The sequence below is a fragment of the Mustela nigripes genome, chromosome 1 (assembly GCF_022355385.1).
Source record: "Mustela nigripes isolate SB6536 chromosome 1, MUSNIG.SB6536, whole genome shotgun sequence".
In the NCBI taxonomy this organism is placed as follows: Eukaryota; Metazoa; Chordata; class Mammalia; order Carnivora; family Mustelidae; genus Mustela; species Mustela nigripes.
Window position 1 is genome coordinate 26627732 of NC_081557.1, and position 27619 is coordinate 26655350.

General features: G+C 35.7%; 2 protein-coding genes across 3 annotated transcripts in view; one reads left to right on the forward strand and one right to left on the reverse strand.

Moving 5' to 3' along the window:
• The window catches only part of ANO3 (anoctamin 3), a 412105-nt gene that overhangs the window by 50485 nt on the left and 334001 nt on the right, over positions 1-27619 (reverse strand). For both annotated transcript variants that reach the window (XM_059406869.1, XM_059406879.1), the window contains one exon: positions 23807-23867. In XM_059406869.1, coding sequence (XP_059262852.1) covers positions 23807-23867 — 61 coding nt within the window. The remainder of the gene's footprint in view (positions 1-23806; positions 23868-27619) is intronic.
• MUC15 (mucin 15, cell surface associated) lies at positions 17368-23616 on the forward strand. Its single transcript, XM_059406913.1, has 3 exons — positions 17368-18095; positions 20308-20457; positions 22414-23616. The coding sequence occupies exons 1-3, from the start codon at positions 17402-17404 to the stop codon at positions 22572-22574; spliced, it is 1005 nt and encodes a 334-aa protein (XP_059262896.1). The 5' UTR covers positions 17368-17401; the 3' UTR covers positions 22575-23616.

Consider the following 27619-nt stretch of genomic DNA (forward strand, 5'->3'; position numbering starts at 1 on the left):
GCCCTAAACATTGTTAAATATTTGTCTTTTCACCTTATAAGCATCCCTCTGGAACTGGGTACGGTTTAATTAGAATGGTACTTGGCACCACAGGAGAATGATAGTCACTATAAAAGAAAGGACTAGCTTTGCTTTGATCATCAATATCATAAAATTTATCTTCTTGAGCAAATTACAGTGATCCTCAAAAAACTCCTAGGAAAGGCAATGTGGTGCTGGAGAAAGAACATAGTTTGGGGTAGGAATGCTCTGGGTTTGAAAGCTGCCTAAACGCTTTGCTAACAGTGTGACAAATGCCCTGTATGAAGGTCTACATAATGAGAACAGTGACAACAGTAGAATCATCCTCACAGGGACATTGAATGAATTAAGTAAGATACAGTTTGTAAGTGGTCTAATTATGCTTAATTCATTTTAATAGTACAATAAACTATAATAACCATTTTTTCAACCTTCTATTAGTTATACATAGGAAACTTTACATAGACAAAGTTTCTACTGGGTTTCTACTGCACAAGGGATATACAATACAAAATATACTTTATAAAGTTTAAACATATTGTATATCATCCTGCAGGAAAAATAAAGCCATTGTCATTTATTTATATTTCAATTGATTCACAAATTCAGTCTTGGTCAATTTCCACATACTTTCTTTTGTCCATAACCTAGCAAATGATTTATATTGTCCTTTTTCTTCTTTTGTATTTAAGACTGTAAAATTACTGCTGGAGTAAATAATTCAATTCAAAACTTGTTGTTTTTGAGAGCATATTTGTCTATTCCTATAAAGAGCATACAAAAAAAAAGTGAAAATGAGTTGCCTCATATTCCCAAAGAGGAAGAAGAGAACCAGCATTGATTGAACACTTACAATGTCCCAGACTTTGTGCTAGCTATTTTTAAAACAACCAGTGTCTTTTCCACAACCAACCCAGGTAAATACAAGGTTATTAATGTCATTCAGTTGATAAGTAAATTGGAGCTCTTAGAGGTTAAGTTACTTGAGAAAGATATTTGGCTGAAATTCAAATCTAGATCCAAATGCTGACCTTTTTCTGTGCCAAAGGAAAAATCACCCCAAACATGGTTTGGGATAGAAGTTTTCAAGCTATATAATTTGTAACATCTTTCTGGGAAGAAATTAGCACCGCAGATGAAATGTTTAACAATCAATCTTTCTTTCTTCCTTTTCTTTTCCCTCCCTTCCCCTCCCCCCCCCTCCCCTCCCCTCCCCTCCCCTCTCCTCTCCTTTCCTTTCTTTCCCCTCCCTCTCTTCCTCCCTTCCTTCCTTCTTTCCTTCTTTTTATTTTTTAAGCAAATTTCTAAAAGACCTAAATGAGATCGAGAACTTCTGGGAGGTTGGCTGCTCACCCACTCAGTGCTCCATCAATCAACAGTCGAAAGCTCTTTGACCATAAATAAATCTTTTCCATTTGTGTTGTTGTTGTTGTTTGGAGTCTAAAAATGATTATCAACCACTCTCTTTTCTTATAGCTGACGCTACCAAGACAGATATCTTTGCATTGATCTCTTAGAGAACTTCCTTTGCAGATAAACTCTAATAAAATTTTGATACATGCTTATAACTTAATTGTCTAAAAAGATTTTTTTTTTTTACTGGACCGCTATATCTGAGTTTGCAGAGACAGAAAGAAGCAAACTTAATGCTTCTTGGTCCACAATTCAAGCAAATATTTACTTAGTCCAAGAAGGGTTGGATTGTGTATATTCATAATTTTGATGTGTCTAAAAGCTCCTTGTACACACAGCCAGTATGACTTCCTCAAACATTGTGCAGTAGACTGGCCATGAGTGTTTTTGAAAAAGGAATAATTGAACGTTGACTCAGGGATACATTTAGTTTGCGTTGAGGAAGATATATTTAATGTGGTCTGCAGTCACTTCTACAAGTTGTTCAGTGATTATTAACTATCTTAATATAGCAGTGATTTCTGAGGAAACTCCTTTTACTTCATATGTGGACTCAGGAGCCAGACCAGTGATTGTATAGAGAGATGTTCTAGACTCTAGATGTCTAGAGTGTTCTAGAGTGTCCAGCACTGATGAAGCAAGAGAAATACGATCTGAAGTACAGAGCCAGAAACTACTCTATGGAAAATTTTTAAAATTTCAACACTTGGGTCATCTGGGTGGCTCAGTCAGTTAAGTATCCATCTCTTGATTTTGGCTCAGGTCATGATCTAAGGGTCATGTGATCAAGCCCCACATTGGGCTTCACGCTCAGTGAAGAGTCTACTTGAGGTTGTCTCCCTCCAACCCTCCTCCACCTCACTCAAATAATAAACAAAATCTTTTAAAAAATTAAATTTCAAAAAAAAAATAAATTTCAACTGGTATGTGAAATGCACCAGAGCTTTTCTCAAATTTACATTAAAAATGCACACTACCAATAATGAATTATAAAGCTGAAATAAACTTTTCAAAATTATCGATAAAGAAGACTTCCAATTAACCATGTTAGAGGAAGAGGAAAGACTGAATTGCTTTTCTATACATTCTCTGTAATATTTTTATATGTTATATTAAAAGGCAATTTGATAAAACAGAAATGTGGGGCAAAAAGCATTACAGAAATATGGTAGTCAGCTAATTAAAATATTGTTACTTTTCTGGATTTTGACTTTATTTATTTGGAGATTTTAAAAATTTGTAAACTTGTGATTTTTCCCAGTTTATTTATTTTTATACTTCATTTTCTGTTCATATTTTTGTAGCTTCCAAAACTGTGCATCTCCTTCCCTTGAAGAGTTGTAATGGATCACTCACATATATGCCAGCCATCCTGCTAAATATTTCACACGTTACTCATTAAAGCCTCACAACAGCTCCATGTACAAGAAACAATTTTTTTTTATTGCTATTTCATAGGTAATGATACTACAGTTCAGAAATAAAGTTTTCCTGCCCCAAATGAACTTGACTGTGTACCCCAGGTCACTCTGAGTCCTAAGGCAGGGTTAATGGCTTCAAATACTCATTCAAAGGGACAGTTTCCAATAATCCTAAGTGTCCTTTAAGGATTCTGTCCTGATTTCGTACAAAAATTTCTTTCTTGTTATACTACAGCTAAGAGCTTCTAGGAACTGTCAGCTTAGTTAAACATAGCATGTTTTCATTGTTCTCTCCAAAGTGTTTAAGGTGCTTAGAGTCTAAATGGATGGGAAAGCCACTTGTCATTGCTATTTGCTGTCTGTGAACTTGATTTCAAAATCCCTTTCAGGTTATGGATAAGTTTCCTTTCCTTCTTCCCTGGGTTCTGAGCCAAGAAACAAATCAAGGACCTTCGTCAGAGTGTATAGACCTAGTCTTGGCATCTTATTCTCTCCTCACTCTGCCCCTTACAAGGTCATGGCTCAGTGCTGAGGACACTCAGCAAATACACTCTGTGTGTTGTTGCTGCCATGGTTATTATTTATTATTATTTAGCTCTACTAACTTTCTAGACAGGAAAAAAAAAACAAATTAGAGATGCCTGAATTTTATGATTATCTTCTTTAATATATATTTTAGAATGCATTAGTAAATCAACCTTTTCCTCAAGGTGGCAAAATAAGTTCTATTTTCCATGTACTAGTTTTGCCATTTTATTATATTTATGCCTTGTTGTAATTTCATTAAGTCCCTATAAAAATATATTGCATAGTTGATAGACTGAGCAGTAGTCATCTAGAGAGATTACACTTTGTAACAAAATTGAGGCTCTAAAAGAAGGAAACTTGCATAATGGTATATTCCATCATACAGACATGGAGGGATTTTGTAGGCATTTCTGCACAACAGAGTATCATGTACTTGTTAAAGATAATAGTATCATTTTCCAGCAGGTTGCCACTTGCAAGTCTGAGTAGTTGTTTTGGGTGTTAGGAATAAGAGGCTTTACTTCAGAATTCTTCTCTGAGCAGGAGTCTAGAGGGAGCCCAGAATTCTCCATCTTAGCAAGATGCCTCCATGTCTGTATCCTACACACATAACTTTTCCTCCTGTTATCCCTCACAACTGGGTCCATCATAACTCACTCACTGTGCTCCTTAATTCTGTTCATATCAGTTATCTCAAGAAGACCAAGATTTCCAAGATTATCCCTTAACCCTCAAAGTCTGATTCTCCAGTTTCAGGGAAACAGAAGACTTTTGTGACCATCTCCCACTCCTTCCCAACACTTTTTGAGATACTTTTACTTTATCCTTTTGTGCTCAGTGCCGTAACAGTAACTTAGGTCCCCTCACCTTCTCCTGCTAACTGAAACCTGGGACAATTTCCTTAGGGCATTCTCAGCTAATAGCGATTTGTCTCCCATACCAGTTGAGAGACTGAGATGAGGAGGTGAATTTCTTGCTCCTCACTGCTGTTTCAAGACCATTTCTTCCCCTCCTCATTCACAGATTTGGGTCTCACATTATCAATCCATACTTCCTACTACCTGTGTTAGGGGAAGTCATATAACAATCCCTGGAGACACATCCCTAGCTTGTCTTAATATATTAAAACTCTTGGCTTAGTGCAACTATTTTCAACATGATTTCTAAAATAATTCTTTGAAATTGCAACAAACACAGATAATCTTTCTAGGGCTTTGGCTCTATCTTCAAAGTTGTCTTCTCCTTGTCTATTTCATTCATGTACTCCCACAGCATACTTCTGATCAATCTCCAGTTATCAGCTCTATCCCTCTAGCTCATTCCCTATAAACTCCAATTCCAATAACCCCTTGACCCATATTTTCAATCCACTGACCTTTGACCAAGATCTTTCAATCCTCAGTCCCATAATATTTTGACTGTCCTTTCCTCTCCTGGAGCCCTTACTTTCTTCTTTAAGATTCTAATGGTCTGCCATTATATTCAACCACCTGCATACACCCTCAGATCTCTACCTCTTATCCCTGTTTGTTATAAACTCAGAGTCTGAAAATGACCCTAGTTAAAAACAACAATCCATCTACTGTCCATCTGTCCCCATGCACACCAACATCATTGAAGAAAAAGACAAGTATACTGGGTGGGTTGATTTGTTTTAAAAAATGATTTGAGAAGACTTGTGCCATGCTGTAATACCTTCTCTTTTCTCATTTAATAACCAGCACATACACTCTTACCACTCTTAGGTGCGATTTTGCTCTCTACCTCACCATTAAAAACAAAGTGTTCAGGGGCACCTGGGTGGCTCAGTGGGTTAAGCCTCTGCCTTTGGCTCAGGTCATGATCTCAGGGTCCTGGGATCGAGCCCCGCATCGGGCTCTCTGCTCTGTGGGGAGCGTGCTTTCTCCCCACCCTGCCTGCATCTCTGCCTACTTGTGATCTCTCTTTGTCAAATAAATACATAAAATCTTTAAAACAACAACAACAACAACAAAAAACCAAAGTGTTCAGGAGAAATTATACCCCAAAGCCACACCTACCCACTTACCAACACTTGTGTGCAGTAGTGTCTACACTCTCACCTGCTATAACAGAAGATTTATGAATTCATAGTTAAATCAACTCTTCTTATAAACTAGCCCCTATCCCTTATTACCAGCTGTAGGACATTGCTCAGTGATGTACATGTACAATCATACAAAGTTGCTTAAGAGATATCTTGAAGTGGGAAAAAAGGTTGATCTCATACCTGAAAGAGCCAACAATTAGAATAATATTCTAGGTAGAAGAAATGTGAGCTTGCAGATGTCTTATACTTAGTATTCTCACTTTTGGGGGGTTATTATTGTTAATTATATTTATTTGTTTATGTATCTACTCATTAATTCACCCATTTATACACTTAGTGAGCATTTAGTCTGTGCAAGGAATTAGTCTAGTTCTTTGTATGAAGCAATTAAGAAAGAAGACCAAAAATGTTTGCTTTCATGAGCTCTTTCATACAGGAACAAATAATAAATAATAAAAATAATGTAAAAGTACATTAAGTGACTATAAATGCTGCCGATAAAATAATGTGGGGGAAGTAAATTAAAACAGGTCAAGAAAGCAGGGTTGTAGCTTTTATAAAGATAACTAGGGAAAGCCTCTCTGTCAGGAAAAAAAAATAAAATTGGAGAAGAACAATTTTATTTATCTTTTTCTTTTTTTTCAAAGATTTTTATTTATTTATTTGACAGAGAGTAAAAGAGAAAGCATAAGCAGGGGGAATGGGAGAGGGAGAAGCAGGTTTCCTGCTTAGCAGGGTACCTGACACGGGACTGGATATCAGAACCCTGGGATCATAAATTGAGCCAAAGGCCAACTGACTGAGCCAACCAGGTGCACTGAATTATTTCATTTTTCACTCAGTTATTATTTATTGAGCAACTACTATGTGCTAAGCTATAGACACAAACTCAAAGTAATTTAACATAAGTGTTTCCATGCTTGGTTGGACTCATCTCAACTTCTGTTCACATTGATGCTAAAACTTTAATTTCTACCATCTCTAAACAAAAATTACTATAGTTATCATATAATTATAGTTATTGAGCCCTACCACGTGTTTATCTACCTTATCTCACTGACTCCCCACAGGTGACTAGAAGGTAGGTGTCACTTTTGCTATTTTACAAATGAGAACACAGTGGGAATGAGATAGTGATTAGACAAAGTTATGAAACCAGTTAAGTGGCAAAGCTAGGATTCAACAAGAAAATTGTGAGTTGATGGCCTGAGCCTTTCCTCCATTCCTGCTGTTCTCTAAGAATGAGCCTGTAGTACCAGCCAGAAGAAGAGCCCTGACACTGAATAAAAATTTATGGGGCTATCCTATGCTAACAAAGTTATTCTGGTAACATATGTAGAGGGTGACCATATCTGCAAGGGTAATGCTCTGAGGAAAATAGTGTTTGCTTTCAAAATGTCACCTTTTAGCAATATTCCCACTCTCTGGCTCTTTTTTTCCCCCTCCTTGATGGAATTGGAAGGGGAGATAAAAAGGCATAGGGAACTCCTATAGTGTCAGGACCTAATTAGCACAGAAAAATACCCAATAAAATATTCTGTATCTATGAACAACTTGAAGCTTAAGTATCATTTAGAATCAGTTGTCTTCAAAATTTTAGTATAAGCTTTAAAATCCCTTTGTAAAATTGTTATCCATTTGTATAATTTTATAAGAACATCCAAAATTTCTTTTTTATCATATATGTAAATATTTGCCACAGATGTGATTTCTAGCACATTACAAAAAACTGACATTTTAAAATAAAACTTTCATTAGTCTTTTATACTTAACTCATATCCCTTTAAAATACACTTGCTATAAGATCTTACTATTGTAAAATTTAAGTTGTTTCATTTTTTTTCTTTTTTTTTTTAATTTTTAATTTTTTATAAACATGTATTTTTATCCCCAGTGGTACAGGTCTGTGAATCACCACTCACCAAAGCACATACCCTCCCCAATGTCCATAACCCCACCCCCCTTCTCCCTGATATGATTAAGTTGTTTCATTTTATCTTTAAATCTACTTCTGCTTCTATTGCTTCTACCTCAGAATAATATCCTTTATATTTTGTCTGAAAGTATTTATCTTTTCCTACTGCTAACCAAAAAAAAAAAAATAGAAAATGAAACTAGTCATAAGAAATTAAAATTAATTTTAACTTTAGTCATAAGAAATTAAAATAATTTTTAAAATTTCTTTGACCATGAGGCTCTTTTTAAAATCTGGATTGAGTTGTCATTATTATTAACAAAAAAAGAAAATTTATACCAAAATTTAACAGATATTAAACATGAAGCCTAATATTTTTTTTAAAAACTCCTCTCTTAAGGATATCAATGGGCTTTCTGACTGTTTTTCAGTTGGTTCAGGTATCCATGGATACGTGTTACTTCTTGCTATAGTGAGAGGTTTCAGCAACAACTCTATGTGAATCCTTTGTCTTTATGAGGATATTTACAAAGCAAACATCTACACATAATGTGTAGATAAGAATGCAACATGTTTTGTTATAGTTATGTTGTTTGCTTCTCTGAACTACAGCTGAATTAAAGTTTGTATGTGATTTATCACGTTTTATTAAATCAGGTTTTTACAACCTTCCTTAGCTCCCCATTTTATGTAGGTATGCATCCAAGCATGCACACCTGCATACATGCAAATGCTATGTCGCAACTTGTACCTAACAAAGGGCATTGTTGTAGAATGTCCTTAGCAACAAAATGGAGCACTTAATCTTTACATAATGTGATTGTTAAATGATGACCATATTGTTAAAGATGACCATATTATAATACCACGTGACTTAGGAAAAAAGATAAGCTATGTTAAACAATGGTTGGCTCTCATGAGAATAATCTATTTCTCTTCTCACAGAATACTGAAACAAAAGTTATCAACCATAAGGAATTTTTCCAGCTATCAATTTTATTGTATTCCTGAAGAATACCATTAAATTATCTTCAAATAATATAACCATGTTATTTGCTTTATTATTAATCAAATATTTGTTTCTTAAAGTGCCCATGCTCCTGTGGGGAGATAAAACATGAATTCAACTTATATCATGTTTTAGACTCAGAACCGGCTATTAATGGATTTTGATCTATGGCAAACAAATTCCCGATATATAGCACCACCATCAGGCACATGACTCTATAGGATTTGTATACAAGGAATACCATTTTGGATCCAGAACAATGTTTTAATTTTACTTGAGGCACGGTCCCAAGTTACATTCTGGTTGTATTTTCAAATCCATCAGTGACAATAATGTAACTTCATGTTCTGGTAGAACATGTTGTCAGTTCCACCATTTCAGACAAAGAGAAATTATTGCTTCTTCCAATAAGTAGTATGAGACTTGATAGGTGTAAAGCAATTGGAGAGGGGCCGATGAAAGGTACCATCGTAGGTAAGTACAAAATAGTTAGCCAGGCATTGTACCATGTGTCATCTCAGCTAGCCTGGCTGACTAAATTGCCAGCTAGTTGTCCCTTATTGTTGAGTTACTTTGGAGAAATAAGGGCCAACACGGGATTGATCTTACCTAGAACACGGTATATACTTGGGAATGTATCTCACTGAGGTTTGTTTGTTTGGCAAGAAATTACTTCTTCTTTTTTTTTTTTTTAAAGATTTTATTTATGTATTTGACGGAGAGAGGGAGCACAAGCAGTGGGGGCAGCAGGCAGAGGGAGAGGGAGAAGCATGTTCTCCACTGAGCAGAGACCCAGACATGGGGCTTGATCCCAGTACCTGGAATCATGACCTGAGCTGAAGGCAGATTTTAACCCAGTGAGCCACCCAGGTGCCCCAAGAAATTACTTTTTAACTCGAACTTGGGTGATTTCACAAAGATTTGTGATCACAAGTAAGTGGGCTAAGTAACCACTGAGGCATTAAATGCATGAATACTTCTTATTTTATGACTTTATTTCCAGATGTGCTCATGACAGGGAAGATAAATAGGGTTTATTTGTAGGGTCATTTCTAACCAATTGGTTATGGTTGTCAGGAGGGCAGTGATGAAGGGGAGTCTGAGGTCACAGGTAGAGTCTCTAGAAAAGGGGTTTATGGGAGATAAGATTCGTCTCCTACACAGTGAAAGAAGAGAATTGTAGCAACAGTACCTTGTAATTTCCATGCCTGGCAGAGGCCATAATTACCATAGTCAAGTCAGAAAGTGGTAATGATATTCATACACATATCTAGGAAAATCCCTAAGGGCATGCATGGCACACCCAACCCTGCCAAGTCATGTTCAGATCTCTAAGTAGACAAAAAATATTTTGTCAGTTGGAATTTTTCCTAGTAACTGACTAACCTGAAAAGAACCAATTGAATTCTATGAAGCCATTGCTCAGTAACCAGTTGTTTGATTAAATTCAACTTGCTTTTCTTCATACCAGTGCAGATACAGATGACATATCCTTTGAGTAAACACTTTTTTAGGGGTTTGCTTAATTTCTAATCTTACTCTGAAAAGGCCCTCGGACCTCAGAACATTTAAAACCACACATTACCTTGTTCTTTCCTGAAGCCAATTAACTGGGCAGATTCTTTACATTCAATTTGAAGGTCCTGTACGTTAGCTAAAGTTTCATTTTCTCTCCCAGCAGCTGGAAAGCTATCTCTTTGCACAACAGAAACTAAATGTGTACCTCAGACATACTGAGCTCAACGGGCCTTGGCGCCAGCCCCCAAATACTGGTGTGCAGAGTATCCCAGAAAGTGCAGTTTCACTCTGCTCCCTTTCATAAGCCATGGAAGGAAGTGAAGGAAGCCTGCCAGGTTGTTATTCAACTCCAGGATTTAATCAGGCATTACCTGGGCACTTGTGAAACTCTCCAGCTTCTAAACTGAGAGTAAAAGCAAAGAGAACATGGGATGGAAACCACTTAATTGAGAAGACTCTCAGGATTACTCTGGATCATGTAGCCATTCTCACACAGGTCCTAGTAACTCCCCAAACTCCTGAAAATCAGCAAGAAAGCCCCTCTCAATCCTGGTGATTATTTCTAACTGAACGCTTCACAGCTTTCTCAAGGAGGCCAATACACATTAATTCACTTTGTGTGAAGTGTGACTTTCTATAAAATTGATTTCAGTGGACTGCAGACAAGACCCCTCACCACTGTGTTTTCTCCATTCAGGTTTTGGTACACAAAGGGCATCCTACTATGGGAAAGACAGGTTTGTTGATGATGTAGGAGAATAACATGGGGCTCACACGGAGTAACAGGTGCAGGACGTGAGTCATTTTGGTTTCCTCACCTGCAAAGGGCGAATCCAGCATGTGCCAGAAATTCCGGATACGCCAGGGAACATTACCAAAGTCTTTGTCCCTTTTTTTTTTTTTTTCCCCATTTAGGGCAGGAAATGGATGCCCCTTGTTCTTCCACTGCTCAAGAGAACTAGCCTGCCCCAAAGTCAAAACGATCAACCTATGAAACCTGGAGGGTTGGACTTTTCTTTCTTTCTTTCTTTTTTTTTTTTAAGGTCTGAATGAGGTGATATCTTCACGCTGACAGCTGAGAAGCAGGTCAGTCAGGTTCTTGGGTGCTCTATTACACAAGCAAGATTTGGCCAGCTCCACCTAATTTTGTTTCTCAGACACCCTCCTGCTCAGTGGGACATTGTCATTCTTAACCCATCTGCTTTCTCTAATGCTCGGCAGACTCATTCCAGCCAGGACAGCTGTCTGTGGTATTTCAGTTCCTGTTTGTAAATACCTCCAGAACCTACAGGTGAGTGTGGACTGGGTTACCTAGGATCCCAGCTCGCTCTCGCTCTCTCTCCCTCCCTTCTCTTTCTTTCTCTCTCTGTCTCTCTCCCTTTTTTCTCCTCTCTTTTCTTTTCTCCTTCCCTCTCTGTCTTTGGCTCTCTTTTATTTGCCAAAGAGAATCAAAGTAGGCTCAACTTTTTGACAGGACTGTCTGGCAAGTAGCTACTTTTATAAGGAGACCCTTATAAAAACAGGTAGTTGTTTCATTAAGTAATTACCTACAAAATGAGCATTTGCACTAAGTGACTTAGCTTAGCTTGGGAATTACTGCCAAATTTGCTCGATGATGAAACCAGCTGGAGAGTTAAATAAAAACCTTACTTAAAATGTACATGACTACAAGAGAGAGTTGCCTTAAGTCAGATCTTAGTATCTAAGTTTCACGATGTTTAAAGTGGAAATGGCATTAATATGAATTGATTATTTAGATTTAAATTATGCTTTTAGGCTTTAAGAATTTTGCAAAAGTATTGGAATATGACAGTTTTTGGAAAACAATCTTTGAATACAATGAATTACCAGCTTCTGTACATCTCTTCCAAAGATTTTATTAATCAAAAAATTGACAAAATGTTGTGTATGTAACTATTTCACTTAGTGTGGTATGTGTGTACATCTGATGCTCACTGGAAATCTGAATGGCCAAGTCACTTGCTGTGAAACACATCTTATGGAATGAAGGTGTGGATCATGTTTCTTAAAATTATTTTCAGTCTGTGGCGAGGTAAAGCTCCTTTAATTAAATGGATGCTGATTGACTGTTTGGCACTTTCTATTTTATCCATTGAGGCATTTTCTACAGACAGTGAAATATAATAGAAGGCTGAAAACTCCATGCTTGGGAGTATAGGTCTAGAATATTCTGCAGACAGTTTTTCTTTCTAAGCTCGATACTCTTCCACCTAATTATTTCAGTACTGAAGATTATGACTAACAATGCTCAAATTAGCAGGGAATATGACATTCTATATATTTTTCCTGAATTCCTGCATACCCCAGTCTTTTAATGAGAATTACGTTCACAACTAGATTTTTTTTCCCCCCTGAAAGAAAGCCTTGTCTTTCCTTTCTTTTTAAGTCAAATAAAAGTGAAATGATATGCCTGCGTTCCTCAGGTACAATCCTCCTTTCTGGCTTCTAAGTATTCTCATCCTTTCAAAACCCTCTTATTAAAAGAGGCATTTCTAGAAGCATAGTTCATTATGTCCTCATTTATTACAGTTCTTTCATTTAGGAAAAGCAATATACTGTTCAAGATTGTAAAGGCTACTCAAAAGTAACACCCACGGTCTGCCTGGGATATAGGCTAATGTCAGACTGAATTTCCTATGACAAAGAAAAACAAAACCCATCTGTATTAACCTATAGCCTGAGATCCATTAAAAAAAAAAAAAAAGTAAAAGCAACTGAGAGAGAAGTAGCACATTTTAAGTTCTATTTAGTTATTTTGCTGCAGAAACATGTTTTTATAGTACCCCTCAGTGCACTGAACTAATGTTATAATTTAAAAGCTTAGATTTTGATTGACTTGCCAATAACTAGCATTTCTCTTCCCTTGCATAGGTTGATTACCTGATACAAACCAGGGTACCTCCTTATTTTTAAAACTTGTTATAAAATGGGTATGACTCAGTTATAACAAGAAGGCTGGGCAGAATAATGACTCCATGCATTTAAGGGGAAGCAAAATTATGTGGAGAGTCTGGACTTGCTTCCCTTAATGGACGGGGTTGTTGTGTTTCTCTTACCACTTTCTACAGTCCTCCCTACAAAAGTCATAATGTGAAACCACTTTTTAGTGTCAACACCAAAAACAGAGGAGAAACCTGTGTTCATTTGTTCTGCATAGAGCAATTATTTAAAAAAAAAAAAATAGTGCAACTCACACCCTTTGAAAGTATATTTTAAAATTTGTTAAATACTACAAATAATGAAAATAGTTCAATATATACAGAAAGGGTTAGAATCTGTGCTTAAAATACCATAAAATGAGTGGAAATCCTTTTTTTCTGTTCCCTTCATAATAATTCTAATCTTAGAAGTTTTTCAAGTTTGTAATGATCTTAGCTCTGTTCCTATGCTCTATACCCTCAAATTTCCTCTCTCAAATTTCCACCTAGGGGACAAAAAGGGCAAAAAGAACAGGAGGGGAAATGATGCTACCAGGTTCTCTTGATACACTCTCTTTCTACAATTGCATTTTTTCTTTGGTTCCACCTCTGTCTGCCACCTCTGGCTGACAAATGAATTTGGGCACACACAAGCTTGCCAACTATCACCTAGCATAAATTTACACAATGAGTATACAACACACTTTACATACTTAAACTCTGGAGATGGAGAGAGGCTGAGAGGAAAGAGCACGGATTTTTTTTTTTATTGCTCTTCAGCACATTCTGTACTAACTCCATTAGCCTTTGGGGCTTACACTGTGTTCAATTCAGGATAGGGTTGAATTTAACCCAAATTTCCTAGTCCTTGTCCAGCAAAAGTCCAGGGCTGGGGTTCAATTTCTCTTTGCTTCTATCCCTTTAAGATGAAGGGACCTGAGCGGAGAGGTGTAACCTGTTTCTCCTGGAAGCTAAGGAGCAGAAACAAAGTTATCCTCCACTGTCAGGCCAGGATAGCAGGAATAAACCAATTCTCCCAAGAGCCTTACACGTAACCATATTATTTTTGGAATAAACTGCAAATGGTATTCATAACACACATCAACCCTTTCTTCCATCTTTCTCTTTTCCCTGGAGATAAATTATAGGCAGTAACAGAACGCTTGGCTCATTTGGAGTATTAATACCTTAGGTTTTCAAGTTACAGTCAAAAGCTGGGTGAGGGGTAGAGAGATCCCATTGGTGGTTCAATGTTACAAAGTGAATCAGGAACAACAAAACTCACTTTGCTGACTCTTGATATGTGGATTCTCATTACGGGAAGGGAGTGAAAGCTCAATACCACGTTCCTCATGTAACATGAGAAAACTAGAACAGCTAAGGCCTATTTTTTCCCCTTCTGGTGACCACTTCATTAGGAAAAGAAAATAACCTCGAAGGGAAAGTAAATCAAAATGTATAATAATGAAAAAATGGGTGGCTAAGGACGATTCATAAATTTAATGAGACCACTGGAATTAAATAATGAGAAGGGCTCTAATGTTTGCTATGAACTTGACAGAGCTCACAGGAGAAAGATTTTTCTGAAAAGAGGCATGGAAGTATTTTTAAACTAAATTGAATTGTATTTTAAATGTGCTGGGTGAGGTATCAGTTTAATAATGTGTTGGTGAACTGGAGGTCCTGGGGATAACTTTTGTTAATTTGTAAACTACATGCCAAAGGGGTCTACCTAGAATCATAGAGATAATTGTTGGGGTTTTCTTAAATTAGGATAAAAATGTATTTAGTGTATTTGAGGGGTACTTAAGGTAGAAGGCCCTATTTTTCCAGTGTTTAAAATAATGGTATTATAAACTACTTTGAGTAAATGATAAAACTTGGAGAAGCTGTGCTAAAAAAAATGTTGGTGGGAAGAAGTTCTAAAAAGCAGCTGAATTCTATATTTCTTTGTAACCAATTTCTATATTCCTTTGTAACTTCTGTTACACAGATGGTGATGACTAGCTTTAATGCCGAGGTTTAAATCCTAACCCGATCTCTGTCACTACTCTGTGTCCTTGACACTTTTCTTTTCAATTAATTAATTTATTTTAGAGAGAGGTGGAGGAGGGGCCGAGAAAGAGGGAGAGAGCATCCAAAGCAGACCCTACACTGAGTGCAGAGCCCCACATGGGGTTCCACCTCACGACGCTGATACCATGAGCTGAGCCAAAAACAAGAGTCGAAGGCTTAACCAACTGGGCCATGCAGACTCCCCCCATTGTTTGCATTTTTAATGCCCCATTTAATTATGTGTAAAACAGGATTGATAATTCCTTCCTCATTGTTGGTTTGTTTTTGGTAAGAACTAAATGAGAAAATGTGTGAAACATCTGATTTAATAAAAGCAGAGTAGTAATATGTTTTCCAATGATGTTAACAATTTTTAGGATCTAAATCCATATTCTTGGTTATCACAGAAAAGTGAATGAAATATAAACAGACGGTATTACAAATACAAATACCCACGTAATTCCTACCAGATCAGGAAACACAGTGTCAGGAGTATACAGAGTCTGCTTCCAGTAGATTTATTTATTTTAGGGGGTGGGGACGGGCAGAGGGAGAGAACCTCCAAGGAGACTTCCATTTAGAGTGGAGCCAAGAAGCCAGGCACAGACTTCCATTTCATGACCATGACCTAAGCCAAAACCAAGGGTCAGACATCTAACCATTGAGCCACCAAGGCACCCCTGCCTTGCCTTTTAAGTAGAATTTATTTATGTGATAAGCATAGGGCATGGAAGATATTACATTTTGAAAGCCTTAGGAATCCACAGGTATGGGCTAATAACTGAAAGAAAAATATGTATCAGGATGTATTATAAATATAATTAAGTTGTACCACTATGTAAGATATCATTTAGCAGGAAGAAGGCACTTAAATCCCAAAGAAAATCAGAAGACGTATTTAGAGGCTCCTCAGACCCTAATGAAAAATTAAGGTTGACCATAACTGTAAACATTTCTGGGAGAGCTTTTAAGAAATGCTATGTAATACTGGACCTTAAAAATATCAGGTGCACATCCTTCCTTTTCTTATCTTGGTCATCATGGAGGCTTTTAGTGAAAAATAAGCTCTAAGATCCAATTCAAAGAATAGGAAATCAGTTATCAGACTTTATTGTTTGGGGAGGAACAGTCTAACATTTTAAAAAGAATATTTTCTATATTAAAGATATTTCAAATTTTGTTTTTTTTTTTTATTTAAATTCAATTAGCCTTTCAAATATTAGCATCTAACTAGGTTGAAGTCAGTAGAGTTGGATTTCAGTCATTCTCTTCCTTTCATTAGCTGTCTCCTAGCCACTCTGAACCTGTTTCTTCTTTTGCAAAATAAGACTATGCAAGTTATTTATTTATCTTTTTTTTGTCACAAGGGATCATTGTGAGGACCAAGTGAGATGATAATGCAAACTCTCTGAGATGTAAGGCACTTACAGGAATATTATTATATTTTCATAATAAAAAATGGAAGTTAATGTCTACTAGCTGCTTACTTCAGGCCAGGTATTGATTCAAGTACTTCTATCTATACAATTTCATTTAGTCTTCAGAACATTGTGATTTCAGTATGATTACAATGATGAATAAAGTAACTGCTTATTATGTTGATTATTTTTCACAGGTTACTCATAATACAAGTCAGAATTTTAATATAAATCTAATTTTGAGATCTTTTCCCCATATCCTACTATTAATGAATTATGGTACTTCCACATTTCAGAGGCAGAAGGTCTGGACCAGGGTTTCAACCTCAACTCTGCTACTATTTAACTATGTCATTTTTTCTACACATGCTCCCAGACAGATGTTTCATTTATATAATAAGGGCACTCAAGGAAAGATTATCCTGAAATCTGAGAGTCTTCCTGATTTTCCCTAATTTTGATTAGTAGGAAGAAGGGCATCATGAAAAGTATTGTGAAAAAAGGGATATTAATTTAAAGTTCAAATAACTCAAATGAGGTACTAATAAAATGTTTTTAAGTGGAAGTCCCAACTGATTCATTTTAAAGTAGTATGTTTAGAGTAGAATCAGTAACTTCATTTTCACAATAAACATTCCAAATCATATCTTTATAAAAACCATATTTTCTTAAATATGTTAAAGAAATTAGCCAGGTGTACATGCTCTATATTTACAATATTCTACTTATCAATCCAAATATAATATTTCAAATATATACAAATATTTCAGCTTGTCCCAAGATAAATGATCTTTGAAATAGTGGAATAGTGGTATGTGGCTTGACAAAGTTTTTGCATGGCATTTCCTTAGAAGAAAGAAGAAATAGATATTATATAGAAAATAAAACTCACTCTAGGTTTAGTATATAATCCAAAGAAAACTAATTTTTGGAATAAAGAGTATGGCATTATCAATTCAGTATTATATCTCTAGATGTTTACTTTAAAGATATAGATCCTTTAAAAAAAAACACTATGTCATTTAATAATTCAGATGCTTATTATTTGCTTCTTTTCAGATTCCTCTTAATAACACCAATACCAAAAAAGGCTACAATGTTGACCTCAGCCAAAATTCTATTGATTTCAAATTTGTTTAGTTTACTATTAATTGGAAGCCATGGGAAAGAAAGTCTAGAGAGAAACACAACACAAAGCATTGCAGCAGGCTCAAAAACAATGGAAAATGAATCTGTTCCTTTGGAAAGTGATAGAAATTTAAGCTCAAATAAAGAAAATAGAGAAACCTCCAATCCTGAGGCAAGTAATTCCTCTCTTTGGGACCCATTAAATAAACACCGTGGAACAACAGACGTCTTCAGCAATTCATCAACGAACAACATTTCTAGGAACCCAAGACCCATGCCTACGTCTCCCACAAGCCACCCTCTGATCCATAGCTCTGTTTCTAAATTGTCTTGGAACTCATCCATAGCAAATGAAAATTCTCTTCCAGTCTCAGCACCTCCCAAAGCTACATCTGCTGTATCTTCAGAAAAGTTCACTTGGTCTTCAGCCAGTGACACCATAAAAACTCCTGACAACAGTTCCATTTCAGTTAGCATCCTCCCTACAGCACCAAACATCACATCTGTGACTCCCATGGTAACAAAATCAGATGAATGGCTCACCACATCCAATGACAGCTTCATAGGGTTTAACCCCTACCGAGAAACAACAACTTTACAGCCCACCTTAAAATTTACCAATAATTCAAAAATCTTCTCCAATACATCAGACCCCCAAGAAGGTAAATATAAATGGATTTAACTTTCCTTTTGTGTGAAACTGAATCTCAAACTAAGTCATACAGATTATATCTAAATGTATGTAAAGAATGTACCATATTGAAAAAAAAAAGTAAAGAATGTACCATATTGGAAAAAAAAAAACCAACTACAGCAGCACAGGTGGTTCACACTTCTGAGGCGCAACCATGATATTCAGTGGAAGTAATAAAGGGATTTTCAGGCTTTAGTCAGCATACAGTAGTCATTACGTATGGGAACATGATGAGACAGCGGGACAAAATTAGAGGTAGGTTATTAGGTTGAGGTAGCCGTACAATTTTGAGATACTGGGCAACAATTTTCACTGAATCTGAGAAAACTGCCTGAAATGCCCCCATGCTTTTAGGAACAATACGCAACTGAACTTTAGAAATATATGTATGTGAAAACTGAATGAAATAAATTAATTTATAAATTATCTGATATCACATAGCAATCATAGGAAAACAGAACTCTGATTAAAAAAAAAAGTAAGTAAACTCAACAAAATAAATCCTCCTGAATTCTTAGTTTAGTACCTAATGAATACCATAAAAAATTGTTTCTTAAATTCCACATATGAGTGAAATTATATGGTATTTGCCTTTCCCTGAAATTTAAAAAAAATACTCCTTTTCCTCCCATGAATTCAATGATTCCAAATACAGCTTACTTCAAGATTATATTAGTGATGTAAACACTAAATCATACATACAAATTCCTATTTTGAAAGTTGTAGTGTATAGAAGTTTTAAATTTTGAAATCTAGGCTTTCTAATAGCACTGCAGCTAATAGATTGTATGTACATATATTTTCAATTTAGCTATAATTTTAACGCATCCTTTCATTCATACATACTCTGATACTACACCAGGAAGTTTTGTTTTTGTTTTGTTTTGTTTTGTTTTGTTTTTGTATTTTGAGATAGAGGGAACGGGGCGGCAGGGCATGGCAGGGAAGAAGGAAAGAGAATCTTAAGCAGCACCACACCCAGCATGGAGCCCCACATGGGGCTCGAGCTCATGAAAGTGAGAACGTGACCTGAGCTGTAACCAAGAGTTAGACGCTTAACTGACTAAACCACCCAGGTGCCCCTACATTGGAAAGATTTTTAATAAATATTCTCTTTCTTTTGTCTCTCTAAACTCAATATGCATACTAAGAATACTGAGTACTTGTGCCCACCAGTGCTCTTTAATCAAAAGAAAATTGGTTAACCTTGTTTCCCTTTTATTTTAGTAGTAATTTTGCTGTAAGGTTCCAGTGTGTAGGTTAATGTTTTTATAAATGGATTTTAATATAGAATTATACACTTTATAAGACTCCTTAATAACATTCTCATGATTTTTTTTAAAAAAACCCTGAAAATACAATACACTAAATATGAGTTCAGGGAGAATTGCATAGTTTGTTAACAACAAACTCAGGCTTCAAGTAAGGTACTTAGTAAAAAGGGAGATAGAGTAAAATTTTGGGGTCCCTTAAACTCAGACCTACACATCTGTTCTCAATGTGCAAGACATTGCAAACATCTTGCTTTGGTTTATTTATTGCATCGGGAAACGTCCTGTATTAGGATATACTGCTTTTCCCTTATAGTGCCTTTTCAGTTGGGGTTTTATGGATTCATTTCCTATGAACTTTACAGCCCACCTTAAAATTTACCAATAATTCAAAAATCTTCTCCAATACATCAGACCCCCAAGAAGGTAAATATAAATGGATTAGCTTTTAACTTTTACTTTTACTTACTCCCATTAGCTTTTAACTTTTCAGTTATTAAAGAAACAAGCCCAAAGTTCATTTCATCATTAACGTTCATTAGAGATTCAGAGTTGATTAAAAGCAATATAGCACTCAACATAGAAATTAGATCTTAATGGAACATACACATGGCACTTCAGTACTATTGTTTTTAAAAAAAGAATGAGAGACAGTTATAAAAATAAGAAGTATTTAAACATAATTAAAAATTTGAAGTATGGTTTTATAAGGAGGTATATTTGCCAATATATCCCCAACACACAGTACTTCACAAAATACACAAACATATCACTATTATCTAATTTTTAAAAACCCAATATTGTTTAAACATTCTTTGTTATAAAGAAAGTCCAATGTACATATTTCTCTTCTTTGAAAAATTATTTTCTATTTCTTTATCTGTTAATTATTTTTTCTCTCTTCTCTAGAAAATAAAAATACAGGAGTAGTATTTGGGGCCATTTTAGGTGCTATTCTGGGTGCTTCATTGCTTAGTCTTGTTGGCTACTTGCTGTGTGGAAAAAGGAAAACGGATTCATTTTCCCATCGACGACTTTATGATGACAGAAACGAACCAGGTAAAAACAACTTTCAGAATCTCACCTGCACACTGTGGATTTAATAAAATGAGGATGCTAATGTTCACTACCTTATCTAGAAGGGATCTGGAGATTCGTATGACAGAAACAGATGAAAGATTTATTCTGATCTACTCTCTGTTTCTCAAAGAACATAACCAAAATAATTATGGGCCTGTGGGTGGAATTTTAAAACTATACGGGGCTGTGGATCATTGCATCACAATTAGTTTTAAATAAACCAAATCCCAGAACCTAAAACACGTCTATGGAATTGGAAGAGAATGGTATGCCATTGAGGGAAAAAGGGTCAGTGCTGTTAGCAAGTAACTGCACAGCCACATTTTCTGCCATTGTTGGATCTCGTGGCAGCAGTAATTTGAACAATGATTTATTCCAATCTGAAGTTCTTCTAAAGTTTACACGGAGGCAGTAGCCCCTCAATCAATTGTCTTAATGAGTCTCTAAAACAGAATCTAAAGAGTTGTATATTTGGGTATATAAAATCACAAAACAGAGGAATTTTTCACTCATGGGATAGAAAAGACCAACTCTAAGATCTAAAATAAGAAATGTGTCTGCTAAGAATAAAGAACTGGATTTCTTCTTAATGTAATACTGATTAGAACAGAAATGAAATAATTTCACATAATTGATTTGTCTTTTTTTAAATACTTCAGGGGAAAAAAATGTTTTCTGTTCTACAAAGGACTCTTGCCACCATAAAAAATACTTAAATGCCCCGGTACATCCTGTCAATAAAGTCTTGTTGATTTTACTAAGTTCAGAGCATGACTGACATACTGTTCATCTTCAGAACCAAATCCATTAACTGTAAATTTAACTGAATTCTATTTGGGGGGCTTCTAGGAATCCATATAAAATAAGAAGTGGTACTTTTCAAAATTAAAGGATAGGATTTCAAACAACAGGGTTTTCCAAACCTTTTTTTTTAAAACCCCAGATTCCCCTGTAATCACATGCAAAAGCTCAGTCTGTCAAATTAATACAGTCTAAGATGTTGTGATTAAGGCATAATGGAATAACTCAATCACAACACCTACTTTCCTCCCTCAAGACAGCTTTGAGAAACCTCCCCCAAGTCCATAAGGTTACTGGGCACCCAGTCTGTAAACAGAAGGGATAAAGAATACATAGGACATAGGAATACCTAACTGAATAATTAAAATTAAATAAAATAATAATAATTTAAATAAAATTAAATAATAATAAATTAAATTAATTAATAATTAAAGTTAAATCACTAATCTGATTAGTAATTAGTCACAGTCTGTACTTAAAGATACCTAGCACATACCAAGTTTTCTTTGAAAATAAATTCAAGATCATTAAGGATGTAAAAACTGGCTGTTCATTGAAAAAGTAAAAAATAATCTCATATCATTAATCAGAGAATGCCAAGTGCATGATAACGAGGATCTACCACAAAGAAATATAAGGTTTTACAAATAGTTTTCTTCCACCTCCATCTTCTTTGGCTCAACCATAATGATATTGAGACATTTAGAAAAAGAATGACACTGATTTAAAATTAAGGCTCTTCAGTATTTAAAAATTATTTTTTTACACCAGAAGTAAAAATTCTGAAGTAAAAATTCAAGGCCCTGAACTCAAAAGTCAATGAGACATATGTCTGTCTGTGCTTCTTCATACAAAGTACCACTCTACTTTCATTAGGATTTCTCCCTTAGTTCTTTTATTTTTGGTTCACTACTAGTAAAATTATTTTAGAAGTTTAACTGTTCTCTTAGTCTTAGAAAGAAATGTGTCATGATAAGCATATGCTTATTTAAAACTTCAAAACCAGTATCTGCAAAGCCCATATGAAAGTTGTATCTACTTACTAATCTAGAACAATTCCTATAGTCTGGCAGATGCCCAAGCATGCATCTTCCAGACAGTCACCATAAAATAATTTTTTTGTTGCTTTTTTAGTTCTGCGATTAGACAATGCACCAGAGCCTTATGATGCGAGTTTTGGGAATTCTAGTTATTACAACTCCACTGTGAATGATTCATCTGTGCCAGCAGGCCAAGAAAATGCACGGGACGGCATCCCTATGGATGACATACCTCAACTTCGTACCTCAGTATAAAAGGAAAGGGAAGAAGGCTTCGGATGGCAAATGATCGCTTACACCCTAGTCTTTTCACAAGCCTATCTTCCGAAAGCTGAAGCAAGATCTCTGTCTTGTGGCTGTGCCAAGGAGAACTATAAAAGTATGAGACTAGTAGCAGAAACGTAGAGGATAAATCATCTAAAAGGTTTCCTTTCTTACCATTTTTGGCTGTACAGAATCATCTATTGAGTAACCTTAATTTGTATTTTGGTCTATTTTACTCTTTAGTGGGAAACGTTTGTGGGAATCAGGTAAAACTAAAAGGGTTCACGATGCTTGCCCTGCCTGATAATTGAACTAACCCTGTTGTCCTAATTGCATGCATCAATATTGGCATTTTCTTGAAGGCAAATTAGGACACTTTCTTGAAGGAAAAGTTTTTTAAAATTTTGACTTAGAGAGTATATGGAGTTTCTGCTCCTGGGGAAATTAAGGTAATGGGAGTGAGAGACTTGTATTGTAGAACGTTTTACTTTCCTATCTCCAGCACATACATGGTCAGCCCCTTGAATGGCCAAGCAGACAATGACTTTGCATTCAACAGGGCAATGGTAGGGAAGCTGACTCTTAACCAGGAATGGTATCAGTTCTCTTCAAAGGGTGAGGAATCTTAACATGCCTGATTTCTTTTAGGACTCAATTAATTTGGGTGCTTTAAAGAGTCAATGAGAAACATGGTGATAAAACTCAGCCAAAGCATATACCTGTACATAATTTTTACAGTTTTAAGATGTTAAATAAGAACAAGATTTATTATGTATTAGATATCATTGCTTAATCAAACATGGAATAGATTGTCTATCTAAGTGTGTAAAGTGTAACATTAAAAAAATAGACACATAGAAATATTATGCAAACAAAGCATTTTCTGAGCATTACTTCTACACGCAGAAGTACAGGTGTTATAAATTTGAATTCTAGTATGTTCCAGTTTTTTTTTTTATAATTACCACCAGCTTTCAGCAGGAAAAACACACTCCTCAGTATAGAAAGGTCAAGGCTTTAGGGACTAGAGGATTAGCAGAAGAGTTAAATTCTCAAAGAAGCCATGAATGTATGAAGCGAACAAAGCAAGCAAGAGATTTCACTGTTGAATTGATACACAGGGTGTGTTTGTGTGTGTGTATGCGTGTGTGTGTACATATGTGAAGAAACAACAGCCTCAGAAAACAAAGACAAGCAATTAAGTAACAGAAGAACATACTTACCCCATATTGCCATAAAAATAGCAAAGAAGACGGTCCCTCCATTATCAAACAAATATGTCACCTTAATGGAAAATGAAGCAAAAATATTAATCACATACTGATTATAGTAATCTAGTGATTACAGTGTACATTTAAGTTCTATGATGTTTTTTTCCAAATGAATCACATTATTTTATGGTCTGTAAATATAAGATGTATGATCCTTTCATGAGTCCTGTAACTGTTTCTTATGATTTTTTCATGGGAAGAGATGAGGAGTCAACATTTTCCCTATTTTCTTCTTTGGACTTCACCTTCATTTCTGCTGAAAAGGGGCTCTAGCACCCTGAGGAAGTACTGTGGGCCACTGATCGTCAGACTAAGTTTAGCTTTTCAGTTGAGGCATACCTAGTTGCACTTCCTGTCTGCAAAATTTCCAGGACTGGGGAAGCTGTAACTACAACATGCAGAATTCCACCAGTGAGCCGGCACTGGTACTTTCAACGGAAAGGTATCATAGTGCTTGCCCTACTTTGGGACATCTATCAGAATGTGTCATGGGTCCAATAGTGGCTACAACTTTTTTCAAGAAGTTTCATATATCATTAAACATTTAGGATATTACCCAAGTTTTTTTCAATCAGACATTATCTGAATTTTTATAAAGATCAGTGTACAGTTATATGATGTTACTGAATACAATATTCAGGGTTGCAAGGATTGTTTGATTTTAATAAATTATAAATTCAACTTACTTTTGCTTCCTTTCATTTGCATAATGCCCTCATTCTCTATATATTTTATATTTATAGTGAGGGATATTAAACCAATACAGCCAAGGTAATATATGTTTTGTGGTTATATATGTATGTGCTATAGAGACTATAGGGAAAACAGGTACACTATCCTCATAGAAGAGAAAGGCCAATTAGGGGCTAAAGAACATTATTTAAAGGAAAATGGGAATACAATGGTGTCCTCTTTGCACAGTCTACGGTCATTGAGGGCATTAAAATAATACCAATGTGTATTTTAACTGCAATGTTTGGGAAATACTGAAAAATAATTGCTAATACAGATAAAGGTAGAGTGTGTTTTCCTGTAAAATAAGACAAAACGTGCTCCTTTAGAAGGTTTGTGGTTAGGTGCAGGAAGTCCTAGTTGGTTCTAACTTCTATGGTTCTTAAGGCTTGGGATTTCTAAAAATGTTGTAAGAATTGGTTTTCACCACAGTCATCACTATATATTATGCACAGATGAGAAAATGGCCATAAAGAAATTCTCTACAGAGCTCATAAAATTACACCCACTGTGGGAATCCAGCGTTTTTGTTTCCAAAGGCATCCCACAGAGACACTGCTGCCACCACGCTGGTGAGCAGCTGTCTGGTTTCCTTCAGAACAGACCCAGTGCAGGAAACAGTCTCTTAGAGTGTTAGAACAGAGACCTTACACATGGGGACTTAAAGGTCACCAGGAAAACATGGCTCTCCCCCTGCTTCAGGAACAACAGTGCTTTCAGAAAAGGGACAAATAAAAAGCCATGCTTACCAATAATTGTGTTGCCTATGTTCTGTCATAATTTAAGTCACATTTTCCTTAAAAAAGCTTGTCTTTTTTTTTTCTTCTAAGTTTTTTTCATAAATCTTTCAGGAATTTATTTTTTATTCAATAAATTAAGCATTAATTTTTAAAGAAGCACATCCATGAGATACAGGGAGGTATACGTGTAATACTAATAATAATGAGAGATTACATATACCTAATGTGAGATACAGCTAAAGTAGGAGTTACAAACTTCAGAACTCACCCTAAGGAGGAGTATAAAATCGTTGTGTTAGAGCCACTAAGATATAACAGGTGGGATGTGCTAAGATATGTGAGAGGCCACGGACTTCAGGATAATTTGAAGTCTGCATTAATAGCTGGAGGTGCTGAGGGTTGCACTTAGGGTACTGATACCTGAACTGTCGTATGAAAATGGGGGACAGGGAGAAGGAAGAGTCAAGCATAGCATGGATGCCTCAACTTCGACTGTGCGCAACTGGCAGGAGAACAAAGGGGGAAAGACCTGCCTATTAGGAAAGAGACTCTTGCCTGTAAAAAAAGTTCCAGATGAAATCTCAAGAAAATTCCCAAAGCAACATAACAGGTTTTTCCAAAAGCAAAAGGAAGTGTGTCCTATCTACAGGTGTGTATTTGCAATGAATTATTTTACTAGAAAGATAGCTTGCCTTTATGCATGGGGGACCTACGGACAAGCATTTTATTCAACACTGTTGATGTGAGTAGGAATAATATATAAAGACAGAAGCAAACGAAGCCTCAAACAAAACTATGTTTAAATACAAACTCTCCATTATGTTTGACATCTGATTTCTCTTGGGGAGCTGAGTATGGCTGGAAATCAATAAATGTAGATATTGTTTAAAGGGGTAAATTTCTTATTAGGTTGGAAAATTACAGTCTTGATCTCTTCTACTGTAGTTGCTAGGTCTGTCTCTAAAATTGTATGATGGGTTTAGGATCACATTAGCTTCTGGAAACTCTCATTTACATTCCATTAAAGCTGTTCTAGGCCAAGGAGAACAAAGCACTTCTTGGGCAGATTCAACCCTGCATGTCAGGCTATTCTGTGGGAAGGGGTGGGGGAAGGGCAGCAAGGAGTTGGAATTTAGGCTAGAGTTCAGGCCTCTCTCACTTCCTAAGTCCTTAATTCTTGGACAGGGCAAACTCTGTGTAACCACCCATGTCCACTGGACCTCAACACAAGCTGCATCAAACATGGCAGTAGTCCATGCCTAACCTCCTCCCTGTTCCTGACCAATTATTATTTAGAGCAATATGTGGTATCTTTTGGAGGAATCACCTAAGGATCTTGTTAACATGCAGAATTCTAAGCCTGCAGAATTCTAAGCCTGCAAGCCTAAGAATTGTAGGACGTGGGGCCCAGGAATCTACTTAACACATGTCTTATGTGATTCCTACATGAACTTTTTCATGAAGTTTCTTAAAAGAAAAAAATAGCCTGTCTTATTTCTGTGTAGTATCAATATTGGTGTATGGTCTGAGGCCCATACTTGGTATTGAGTAAATGTTTACTGAGCAAATTAAAAAAAAAAAAAAAAGCCCAGAAACTAATAACTGTTATAAATAAAGCTGACCTCAAGGTCAGAATCACTTTTAAAATGATACGAAAAAACAAAGCAAAACCCTTCTAATGATCTCACCTAAAATGAGAAAGCTTAGCATAATGCAAATTGACATTATTGGTGTCAGATGCTTTTAGTGAATGTGCAAATATCACTGAATTACTTAGTTGGAAAACATTTTTAATTATCATGGTTGTAAATATTAAAAATGATGTTAATATGTTTAAATGTTAAACTAATGTTAAAATATGTTAATTACTTAAATATGAATTTTATCACGTGATGGGACCAATTTTGTTCTATGGAACACATTCCTAAAATTATTAAGAAAATAATTATGTGTAGACACACATACTTTTCAATAACATGACACTTAATTTTCTGTTTCTTGTCCAAAGTGGTGATGGATTCCATAAGAAATTAACAAGTTTCTAGATGATGTGGCTAGGTGATCTTAGATTGATTTGCCTGTTTCTTTGGTAATAATCTATTCTTTTTTTCAAACACTGTCCATCAAGTAACTTCTAGATGTTTAAATATACAAACTGATATTCCAAAAGAATGTTAGTTCCATCAATAAAGGAAGAGTAATTCTGATTTTAAGGTGTAAAACAAGTAGCTGCATTTTATCTTAGTCAGAAGAAAAAATACAATAGATATTAAATATTTCATCCTGGTGGGAT